General features: G+C 37.3%; 1 protein-coding gene across 2 annotated transcripts in view; it reads left to right on the top strand.

The window, feature by feature from the left end:
* abca3b (ATP-binding cassette, sub-family A (ABC1), member 3b) overlaps positions 1–11094 on the top strand; it is a 61155-nt gene extending 50061 nt beyond the window's left edge. For both annotated transcript variants that reach the window (XM_067381273.1, XM_067381272.1), the window contains exons 25-31: positions 1–99; positions 660–854; positions 1010–1197; positions 5029–5199; positions 5294–5490; positions 5567–5640; positions 9073–11094. The exon at positions 1–99 is cut by the window's left edge and continues 36 nt beyond it. In XM_067381273.1, coding sequence (XP_067237374.1) covers positions 1–99; positions 660–854; positions 1010–1197; positions 5029–5199; positions 5294–5490; positions 5567–5640; positions 9073–9204 — 1056 coding nt within the window. In that variant the 3' untranslated portion in view covers positions 9205–11094. The remainder of the gene's footprint in view (positions 100–659; positions 855–1009; positions 1198–5028; positions 5200–5293; positions 5491–5566; positions 5641–9072) is intronic.
* Positions 11095–12519: the final 1425 nt, after the last annotated feature.

Genomic DNA, 12519 nt, shown 5'->3' with positions numbered 1-12519 from the left:
GATAGAGATGTTGCTGAGGAGAGGAAGAGAGTTTTGGAGTGCCAGCCGGTGGTTGAGTCCATGGTGGGCAGCCCGCTCATTCTACAGGAGCTCAGCAAGGTATGCGGTCACATTGTGTTATTTGGCTCCAAACTACACTATTTTAAGGTTTCAGTTTCCACTGGTCTATATTTTCTGCCATGTGTTGATGGTTTAAAGTCTCCTACAGATTCCTGAGTGTACAAATCCATTTGAATGGTGCTGCCGCCACCTATTGACCAAAGTGTATGAAACATGCAGAAAATCCATTAATCTCAAAATCGCTTGGGAATAATTTGGCCTAAGGTCATGTTTCATGATTAAGAAGGTCCCTTCTATAGCTTTCTGCCAAATTTGTCCAGTCTTTGCCAAAATTGGCTTCTGTCGTATTCAAAGGAAGTCTCACAAAAGCCGTTAAATGGGATATTGGTATACAACAACATTCTCCAGAAATACGCAAGATGCTGAATATGCTAAGCAGGAAGTTATGTATGGTTTGCATATTTTCACAAAACTAATATCATTGCCACAATGCCCTGAAAATACCATGTTCATTTGGTCACAGCATCATCTGCTTATTTAGTTTAAGGTTTTTGTCCCTTTTCCCCCTTTGCCTAAGATCTGTGGTTGTGTTTCACTAGATATATTCAGGTGGTCAGTCGCTGTTAGCGGTGGACCGTTTGTCCCTGGCTGTTGGGAAGGGAGAGTGCTTTGGTTTGCTGGGATTTAATGGAGCAGGGAAGACTACGACATTCAAAATGCTGACGGGAGATGAAAGCATAAGTTCAGGGGATGCTTTTATTGATGGCTACAGCATCCTCAGAGATGTGAAAAAGGTGGAGCATTTTATTTCATATGTGACACTTCATATAAAAGATTCAGTTCCTGAACACTGGAGATTTACATTTGATATTTTTAACAATTATGGTCATAGTTGGCATAAGTGAATGGTGTATGATTCAACACATTGTTAAATATGACTTTGCTTCAGGTACAACAGAGAATCGGCTATTGTCCCCAGTTTGACGCGGTGCTGGATCACATGACGGGGCGGGAAACCCTGAGCATGTATGCCAGACTGAGGGGCATCCCAGAAAAATATATCACTGCCTGTGTAGAAAACGTCCTGCGCTCGCTGCTGATCGAACCTCACGCTGACAAACTCGTCCGCAGCTACAGGTATGAACATGAGATCTGAGAAAAAGAGGATGAATGGTTAGATGTGATGAATGGATGGTTAGATATGATGGATGAATGGATAGATGTGATGCATGGATGGTTATGATGCATGGATGGTTAGATATGATGGATGGATGGATGGATGGATGGTTAGATATGATGGATGAATGGTTAGATATGATGGATGAATGGTTAGATATGATGGATGAATGATTAGATGGAATGCATGGATGGTTATGATGCATGGATGGTTAGATATGATGCATGGATGGTTAGATATGATTGATGAATGGTTAGATATGATGGATGAATGGTTAGATATGATGGATGAATGATTAGATGGAATGCATGGATGGTGGATGGATGGTTAGATATGATGGATGGATGGTTAGATATGATGGATGAATGGTTAGATATGATGGATATGATGGATGAATGGTTAGATGTGATGGATATGGTGGATGAATGGTTAGATATGATGGAGGAATGGTTAGATAGGGTGGATGAATGGTTAGATATGATGGATGAATGGTTAAATATAATGGGTGAATGTATAGATATAATGGATATGATGAATGGTTAGATACAATGGATATGATGGATGAATGGTTAGATGTGATGCATGGATGGTTATGATGCAAGGATTGGTTAGATATGATGCATGGATGGTTAGATATGATGGATGGATGGTTAGATATGATGGATGAATGGTTAGATGTGATGGATGAATGATTAGATGGAATGCATGGATGGTTATGATGCATGAATGGTTAGATATGATGCATGGATGGTTAGATATGATGGATGGATGGATGGTTAGATATGATGGATGAATGGTTAGATATGATGGATGAATGGTTAGATATGATGGATGAATGATTAGATGGAATGCATGGATGGTTATGATGCATGGATGGTTAGATATGATGCATGAATGGTTAGATATGATGGATGGATGGTTAGATATGATGGATGGATGGTTAGATATGATGGAGGAATGGTTAGATAGGGTGGATGAATGGTTAGATATGATGGATGAATGGTTAAATATAATGGGTGAATGTATAGATATAATGGATATGATGGATGAATGGTTAGATACAATGGATATGATGGATGAATGGTTAGATGTGATGCATGGATGGTTATGATGCAAGGATGGGTTAGATATGATGCATGGATGGTTAGATATGATGGATGGATGGTTAGATATGATGGATGAATGGTTAGATATGATGGATGAATGATTAGATGGAATGCATGGATGGTTATGATGCATGAATGGTTAGATATGATGCATGAATGGTTAGATATGATGGATGAATGGTTAGATATGATGGATGAATGATTAGATGGAATGCATGGATGGTTATGATGCATGAATGGTTGGTTATGATGCATGAATGGTTAGATATGATGCATGGATTAGGGATGCACCGATACCGATACCGGTATCTGGTATCGGCCTCGATACCACATTTTCTAAAGTACTCGTACTCGTTACAAGTCCCCCGATACCGGGGACCGATACCACGGTCTGAGAAATGTCTATGTTTGAGCGGCGTGTAAGGGGTTAATCAAAGGCGCCGAGTGCCCGCCCCCAGGCCCCGCCCCGGCTGCAGCTCAGAGCGGGGAGAAGGCGAGGCGAGACAACATGTCAGCCGTGTGGAACTATTTCAAAGTGAATGAAGACGACAAAACAAAGGCGGACTGCAAATTGTGCTCAGCGAAATTGTCCAGAGGAGGCTCAAAAGGTAGCTCATTTAACACAAGTAATTTAATCAAGCACCTAAAATCCCAACATGACAATGAGTACAAAGAGTTTACCCACGCTTCTAAACCAACACAACCCACGCTGCAGCAAACTCTTGCAAGACGAGAGAAAATGTCCAGAGACAATCCACGTGCTGTGAAAATAACACAAGCAATTATCGAGTACATTGCATTGAGTGACCAGCCACTCTCAGAGGAAGAAAATGTGGGATTCCTGCGTCTCCTCCATGTTTTGGAGCCCAGATATGATGTCCCAAGCCGCCGCTACATGACTGACACAGAGCTGCCTAAACTACACGACTCCGTGAAAAAACATATCCACAGCCTACTGCAAGCCTCCTCTGCGTTTAGTTTCACCACGGATATTTGGACAAGCAGTGTTAGCCCCGTGTCGCTAATTAGCCTAACCTCCCAGTGGATAGACGAGAGTTTCACGCCGCAACGACATAAACATATTTATCCAAATATTGTGCACTAAATAGCTAAACATCACTAAAAAGATGTTTATGAATGCCCCTTGTGTTGTCCAAAGCAGCAGAGTTTACAACAAACTGAAAAAAATACTTGAGTTGCACTGTCACTTTTTAATTATTTTTTTATAATTATTTATTCTGTAATATTTTGCATACAACATGCTTTTCATTTTAAATAAATGTTCTTAATTCCAAACTAGTCCCTTGTTTTTTTGTTAAATTTATATGACTAAAGCTGTTACCTGTAAATTGAAATCATGTTTTTTTTATTAAGTACTCGGTATCGGCGAGTACTGAAATGCAAGTACTCGTACTCGTACTCGTACTCGTACTCGTACTCCAAAAAAGTGGTATCGGTGCATCCCTAGCATGGATGGTTAGATATGATGGATGGATGGATGGTTAGATATGATGGATGAATGGTTAGATCTGATGGATGAATGGTTAGATATGATGGATGAATGGTTAGATATGATGGATGAATGATTAGATGGAATGCATGGATGGTTATGATGCATGGATGGTTAGATATGATGCATGAATGGTTAGATATGATGGATGGATGGTTAGATATGATGGATGGATGGTTAGATATGATGGATGAATGGTTAGATATGATGGATATGATGGATGAATGGTTAGATATGATGGATATGGTGGATGAATGGTTAGATATGATGGAGGAATGGTTAGATAGGGTGGATGAATGGTTAGATATGATGGATGAATGGTTAAATATAATGGGTGAATGTATAGATATAATGGATATGATGAATGGTTGAATGGTTAGATGTGATGCATGGATGGTTAGATATGATGGATATGATGGATGAATGGTTAGATGTGATGCATGGATGGTTATGATGCAAGGATTGGTTAGATATGATGGATGGATGGTTAGATATGATGGATGAATGGTTAGATGTGATGCATGGATGGTTAGATATGATGGATGAATGGTTAGATATGATGGATGGATGGTTAGATATGATGGATGAATGGTTAGATGTGATGCATGGATGGTTAGATATGATGGATGAATGGTTAGATGTGATGCATGGATGGTTAGATATGATGGATGAATGGTTAGATATGATGGATGGATGGTTAGATATGATGGATGAATGGTTAGATGTGATGCATGGATGGTTAGATATGATGGATGAATGGTTAGATGTGATGCATGGATGGTTAGATATGATGGATGAATGGTTAGATGTGATGCATGGATGGTTAGATATGATGGATGAATGGTTAGATGTAATGCATGGATGGTTAGATATGATGGATGAATGGTTAGTTGTGATGAATGAAAATGATCTAGATATAATGAACAGGTATTTAGATATGATCAATGGTTAGATTTGAAATGTAGATGATGGTAAATATGATAGTTTGGTGGTTGGTTGGTTAGATATGATGGATAGATGGATGGATGGTGGTTAGATGATGGATAGAAGGTGTAAATTGAACGAGTATTAGAGATTGAAGTGTAGAGAAAAGGATGCAACAGGAATACTCTGAAGTAAAATCATTTGTTTGCGATATGTTGTATTCCAAGTTGTCTATTGACTCCTCTACACAGTGGTGGCAATAAGAGGAAGTTGAGTGCAGGCATGGCTCTGATTGGTGGACCACCTGTGATCTTTCTGGACGAGCCGTCCACTGGCATGGACCCTGTGGCCAGACGGCTGCTTTGGGATGCAATTACGCGAACCAGAGAGTCTGGCAAAGCCATCATTATAACCTCCCACAGGTAAGTCACACATCACCTGACTAACGCAGATATGAACAGGAAATGAAGAGAGCATGTGGCAGCAGAACGAACCCTGTCTCATTTCTCTCTGCAGTATGGAGGAGTGCGAGGCGCTGTGTACTCGGCTGGCTGTCATGGTGAACGGCCAGTTCAAATGTTTGGGCAGCCCACAGCATCTGAAGAGCAAGTTTGGGAGCGGTTACACGCTGCTGGCAAAAGTCCGCGTGGAGACAGAGTTAGCGGAGATGGACCTTCAGCTCTTCAAAGACTTCATTGAAAACACCTTTCCAGGTATTTAAATGACACGCTTTGTATTTCCGCTGGACAGTTGGACGGTTTGTAACATTTCTCCTGATGCCTTTCATAGGAAGTTCATTGAAGGATGAACACCAGGGGATGGTCCACTATCACCTGACTGACAAAACCCTTACCTGGGCACAGGTATGTCTCAATTATCCAGTCGTGCCAAAATGTGCAGTTTCCCACTCTGCCCTTGACCTTCCATTCCAAGTTTGAATTTAAAATTAAAATGTAAAAAATGAAATTAAAATCAAGTTAATTAATAATTGAATTTTCATTTAACAAAGATTTTAAGTAAATGTTTCAGAGTAAGAATTTCAATTTTTTATGGCCTCCTTTGCAACAAACAATGTGTTTTAGAAAACACTGTGACAAAGATCACAAACTAAATGCATAAAAAGCACATAACATGAAACACTGATCACCACAATAGTGACCAAACATTTTCAATAAAACATCTAAACCTCTGTTAATACTATTCTCAAAAAGAACTTCTGTAGATGAATGGCAGAAGTAAAGTCAATCTGGTTAGTAATACGTGAAGCTTGTAATGCTGTTTGTGGAGTTGTTTAATCCTCTGCTAAGATCTTGAGAGATTTTTCTTATTAGGTTTGCAGATTATCTCAGGCTGTATGTCTTTAAGTCAGTTGTAGTTATTGTGTTTCATTTTCTCAGAGTGCAAGCATGATGTGGAATCAACTAGTGATGGGAATTTTCCAAAATATTGTATTTGAATATTTCATCAAGAGTTTGCTTACGATTAGGCAATATACTGTACACAACAAGCTTACGTTATATCTTAAGGTTTTCTTTTAGTTTAAAGCATTAAACAATTTGTGCAAACAAAAAAAATATATAAAGAACAAAAGCATTTAAACTCAAGCAGCGCGAACTAGAAAAACACTAATAAAGCAGACAGCGCCAATTATCGTACAAAACGTACATAATACACTCAAGACAGTAGCCTATATAGTTATCGTTTTCATATTGTTTCACATGCTCGGGTGAGAAAACGAGCTGCGCTGACAGACGTTGCAGAAACACAAAGATAACGATAATACATAACGGTATGCTAAGCTAAGTTTCTAACAGTAGTACTTTGTGTTTTCTGTTCGTAAATATGTCTCCCTCAACGAAATGTAAAGGAAGCATATGTCTCAAAATCATTTTGCTATCAGATAAGTTATCTTCTCGGCTCACTTTGGGTATAGCTGCGCTTAGCCTACCTGTCGTGAATGCAGTGATGGAAAGTTGTCTTTCCTCATTTCATGTGCTTTCTCAATATGGGGGACATACAACTCAGTTTCATTGATTTTTTGCTCAAAAGTATTTCCATTTTGTAAGATCATTTTCATCCAAGTAATTCCAAACTTCGCGAGGCAGACAACAACATTATGTGACGATCAAATTCAGTAAACTTGTTTAACACGCTCCACAGCGCCACCCGGTGCATTTAGTTATAACTGCGAGTTTTATTGCTCAGGATTTATCATGGATTCACTGCATTTACGGCCAGCAAAGCAACATAGTAAAATTCGAATAGTATTTTTATTTTTCGAATATTAATTACAGATCAAATATTCAACTATTTCTGCAATCAACATCACATTGTAACATTGATTCAATGCCATTACCATTCTTTTTTTTTTTTTTTTTTGATAAAAACTTTTAGCTTATTTTTTCTGATGAAATGTTTTCAACATTAATTGCGGGTGCAAGTGATGTTTGTTCAGTGTGGTTAACGTTGACACATTAACATTGATTTAACATTGTTTCAATTGTTACTTGCTATCTGGGTACTATATAGTACTGTGTAGTATGCAGTATGCTAGTTGTCCTTTTCAAACATAACCAGTATTTACACAAAAACCTATTTCTTGACTCGTTATTTTGGTCAATTTTATTTTTACACAAAAACAGTTTTTTATGCAAAATTTAAAACTGCTAACGAGCGGTATGCTAATATTTAAGGCAGCAGCTATTTACACTAAGAGAAAATAGCAATATATTATATTTACACTATATAAAAGTTGCAGTTCTGTGCAACAAGTCCTCGGTATTGTTGTACATTAAAGGTGCCCTTGACTCAAAAATTGAATTTACCCTGGCATAGTTAAATAACAAGAGTTCAGTACATGGAAAAGACATACAGTGAGTCTCAAACTCCATTGTTTCCTCCTTCTTATATAAATCTCATTTGTTTAAAAGACCTCCGAAGAACAGGCGAATCTCAACATAACACCCACTGTTACGTAACAGTCTGGGTGTACGCCCCAATATTTGCATAATGCCAGCCCATGTTCCCAACATTATCAAAGGCATTAGACAAGGGCAGCCAGTTAACGTCTGGATCTGCACACAGCCGAATCATCAGACTAGGTAAGCAAGCAAGAACAACAGCGAAAAATGGCAGATGGACTAATAATAACTGACATGATCCATGATATCATCATATTTTTAGTAATATTTGTAAATTGTCTTTCTAAATGTTTCGTTAGCATGTTGCTAATGTACTGTTAAATGCGGTTAAAGTTACCATCGTTTCTTACTGTATTCACGGAGACAAGACTGTCGTTATTTTCATTTTTTAAACACTTGCAGTCTGTATAATGCATAAACACAACTTCATTCTTTATAAATCTCTCCAACAGTGTAGCATTAGCCGTTAGCCACGGAGCACAGCCTCAAATTCACTCAGAATTAAACTTTTAACATCAAAATAAATACTTTACTCACATAATTCGAAGCATGCATACAGCATGCATGACAAACATCTTGTAAAGATCCATTTGAGGGTTATATTAGCTGTGTGAACTTTGTAAATGCGCTGTAATATAGTTGACAGCTCGTTTGGCAGGAAGCTCGCGTCTTAAAGGGGCGGCGTCGAGTGAAATCAGTGCATAGTTAATGGTGCCCCAAAATAGGCAGTTAAAAAAATTAATTAAAAAAAAATCTATGGGGTATTTTGAGCTGAAACTTCACAGACACATTCAGGAGACACCTTAGACTTATATTAAATCTTTTAAAAAAACGTTCGTGGGCACTTTTAACAGGATGCAATAATAACAGTGTAAATGATAGTGTAAATGAACTATACTCTCATTCGGCGTAATAATCAAGGAACTTTGCTGCCGTACCATTACGCCCGAATGAGAGTATAGTTCCTAGCCATATCGGCCTAGAAAATCGCAACTTTTCATTTTCCGTCGGTCTTAGTACACGATGTAACTACAGAAGAGTCAAGTTTTAAATAGGAAAAATATCAAAACTCTTTGGTCATTTTTGAGCGAGATGCTAACGGTCTAATCAGATTCAATGAACTATGCTAAGCTATGCTAAAAGTGTTACCGCGCCAGACCCGGAGATCGGCTGAATGGATTAGAAAACGGTGAAACTCAACTGTTTAAGTCTAGAGGAGTTGAAACATGAGCCTATTTTCAAAAGAATTGGAGTGTTCCTTTAACCAAGTTTGATGAAGAAGACATGTTTAACATGCACTTGTAGACAGATGTCCCTACGTTTCACTGGAAACACTCTGATATGACGCATTTTTAACACATCTTTTTGTCTCAGGTGTTCGGAGTCCTAGAAACAGCCAAAGAGAAGTACGGCATCGAGGACTACTGCGTCAGCCAGATCTCACTGGAGCAGGTGTTTCTCAGCTTCGCCCAGTTCCAGCACTGCGCTGAGGCCTGCAGGAAATGACACGCTGAAGCACAGAGGGGATGGCGCTCCTCGAGTTGTTCTTCACCTGCTGAGTAGACGGTACATCCTGGGCCGACTGACTCTCCGTCAGACAGTGGACATTGCTCAGGTGTCTCTCTTCACTTACACATTTCTGACATGATCATACATGCATAACACACACTTCCGGACTCAAACACTGTGTCGCACGGCGACAGGACCACTAACGCAAGATCTTGTGTAACCGTATACAGTGTTTGTTTAACATCTGTCTGTGCGTTTGCGAGCGGTTTGAGGTTCAACGGGAAGTTCCGTCACACTCTTTGAATTTTAATCGATGGGTCTCCGCACCGCTCGCCCGAAAGGAAGTGGTGTTTGTTCGTCATCTGTGAGCGTGACAGACGAGATGTGTCATGTGTGCACTTTTGTACGATTACTGTTATTTATGAATGACTTTTTTTGTTTGTTTCTCTTCACCTGTTTTCTATTGTGGTCTTAAGGCTAAAGGTACACGCACTTCGCCCCATTTCTACTCAAAAAAGGGCGAAAATATTGAAAAATGCAATGTCCAAAACATAATGTGAAAGTCTAAATAAAAAAATGCTGCTTCTTTGGGTTTGCAATGTTATAAAATATTAAATTTACAGGAAAAGTTAGTGAATATAAAATTAAACATTTTATAGAATAGCTTTAGGTCATTTATAGAATTTATACAATAGCTTTATCCCCCTTATCTAGGCATTTATAGTCAGTTATTTGTGATATATCAATTCACCTTCCAAAAAAAAGGAAATTATTCAGAGTAATAGACAGTTTGTGTTATGTATGTCAAAATAAATGTCACTTTTATTTTTTTTCGCTGCTAAAAGTAACTAATTTTTCAGTCAAAACATGTTTGTGTTTTGAAAGAGACCACAAATATTTTAAGTCTTTCTCTCTTCACATTTCCAGTTATGATTTTTACCAGATTGAGATGTATAGAGATTTTTTTTTTTTTTTTTTTTTGAGTAGTGCAACATGGGCTATGTGTAATTCCGCAGAAGAGCACTAGAGGACGTACAGTGCACTTTTTTTTTTTAATGTCTGCATCAAACTGAATGTCTTTAGATACACTAAATGTTCGCTTGTATGATGAGAGTCTGTCAAAGAGCAAAAACCGCAAACTTTTGCAGAAACTTTTGTTTGTTACTGTGGTTTGAATTCATCCTGCTGTGTTTTTTTGCACTATACTGATGTGGACCAATTCATTCGCTGTCAGAAAGATCCATAAAAGAGCTCACCGAAGTATCACAAAGCCAGAGGGATTCATTGGAGCAACTGTTTGTAAAATCATTCTTGCTTACATTTTTTGCATTGAATGTTTTTTATTTAACTAAGAGAAATTACTACTTTCTCCATTGCATTCCACATTATGCTCTTTAAGGACGTCAACAAATCTTTGTTCAACGTGATTCTACATTCAAAGTAAAGCAGACCGTACTGACACGGTCCACGTTTCCATCCAGATTCATGGTAACTGAATGTACTTTCATAGCGAATGAAGAAAACACGGGCTCATTCGTCACCTTAACCTTGTACACACTGACATAGATAAAACAGGGCTCGAAGGTGACTGACTACAAAAAGTTTCTTTTCTATGTTTTGTGTCGATTATTGGTCTGTTTTGCACAGTGCTCTGGCTGTCATGTCTGAACTGCTTGTTTGAAACTGAAATATTGCATTTTGAGAATCGAGAAAGCAAACTTGAGAATGTTAATGATGACAATGTTGATTAAAAATGGTAAAAAATATATACCATCATGCAAAAAGGGAATTTACATCATTGTAATCTTGTGTACTGTATCACTAAATTAACCTTGTGAGAAATGTAAGTATTGCCATTTTTTCCTTTTTTATTAAATCTGCCTTATGCAAAGGAATTGTGTTCCGAAGTTGTTTTCTTTTTATATAGATTGTTTTTTTCTATCAAGACTCTTTTACAGATTAATTTCTGCCATAATTAGCATCTAAATCTTGCAGATGTTCTATAGTTTTCTTTCCCGCTTCAAACCTGGAAATGTGAAAAGGGTCAATTACGTAACTAGGATAACTGTCACCATTTGATAGTTAACTTTCTGTGAAGTACTTGAATATTTTTACTTCATTATTGTATACACATTATTGTTTTAGAAATGTATAAATACCTACTGTATGACTTTCTTCTGCATAACAGAACAGAAAATATCTGTATTTTTTTTTTTTGTCCATTCAGTGAAACTTAGTGGGCTTCAGTGTTTGCTTCCCAAAGTTTTTCAAATTATCTTCTTTTATGTTCACATTTTGAACATTTTAAAATTCTAAAGAACCTTTTTTTTTTTTTATCCAATGGAAAGGTTCCACAGGTGTTAAATATTCTTCATGGAGCCATTGATGCCAAAAAAAGAACCTTCATTTCTAAGAGTGCATTAATGTGTTTTTAGAAACAATATCAGGAGGTGAAAGACCTGTGTTAGCACTGTTCTGGAGAAAAGGTTCATTTTCATAGCCTTTATAAAAGATAAACGCCTTTATCTTTACGTGAAGTGCTTACTGTACATGATAAGGTTGATAGTTTTAATGCCTCTTTAAAATTCAAATCTAATTGGTTGATTTGAATGTTGTTCCAGGATCAACAAAAATGTTGACCCAGGAACATGTTGAACTCAGCAATATCAGGTTATGCGACTACATCCTTGATATAGTAAATTGTTCCTAATGCTGTTGTGAAGCCACTTCTAAAGAAAAGAAACCTGGATTGTTCTCACTGTAATAATTACAGACCAATTTCTTTTTAAGTTAGATTTTAGAAAAAAAGTTATATTGCAACAGCTTCATTCAATTTTTAGATGAATATAATATTTAGGACAAATATCAGTCAGGTCATAATACTGAAGCAGGATTTTAGAGGTAGTAAATGACCTGAGATTAAATGCAGATAAATACAGGTGCTAAAAAAACTGGAAAGGATTGTTTAATTTGGCTCAAGAATATGGTGTTCCTACGGAAGAGGATTAGAGCCAAGCAATAATAAAAAGATAAAACCATCTTGAGATTAAAGTTGTTAAATTTTTAGAAAAAAGTCGAAATAAAATGTTGAGAATAAACTCGTTAAATTACGAGAAAAAACTCGTTAAATTTCGAGAAAAAGGTTGAGATAAAATGTTGAGAATAAACTTGTTAAATTACAAGAAAAAAGTCATTAAATTACATGAACGAATTCGTTAAATAATTTAAGGACTTTTTTCTCGTAATTTAACGAGTTTATTCTCAACATTTTCTTTCGACTTTTTTCAACATTTTATCTCGACTTTTTTCTCG

This window comes from Chanodichthys erythropterus, chromosome 3 (genome assembly GCF_024489055.1).
Source record: "Chanodichthys erythropterus isolate Z2021 chromosome 3, ASM2448905v1, whole genome shotgun sequence".
Lineage (NCBI taxonomy): Eukaryota > Metazoa > Chordata > Actinopteri > Cypriniformes > Xenocyprididae > Chanodichthys > Chanodichthys erythropterus.
Note: the sequence above shows the minus strand (reverse complement) of the source record. Positions and strands in the feature narration are given on the sequence as shown.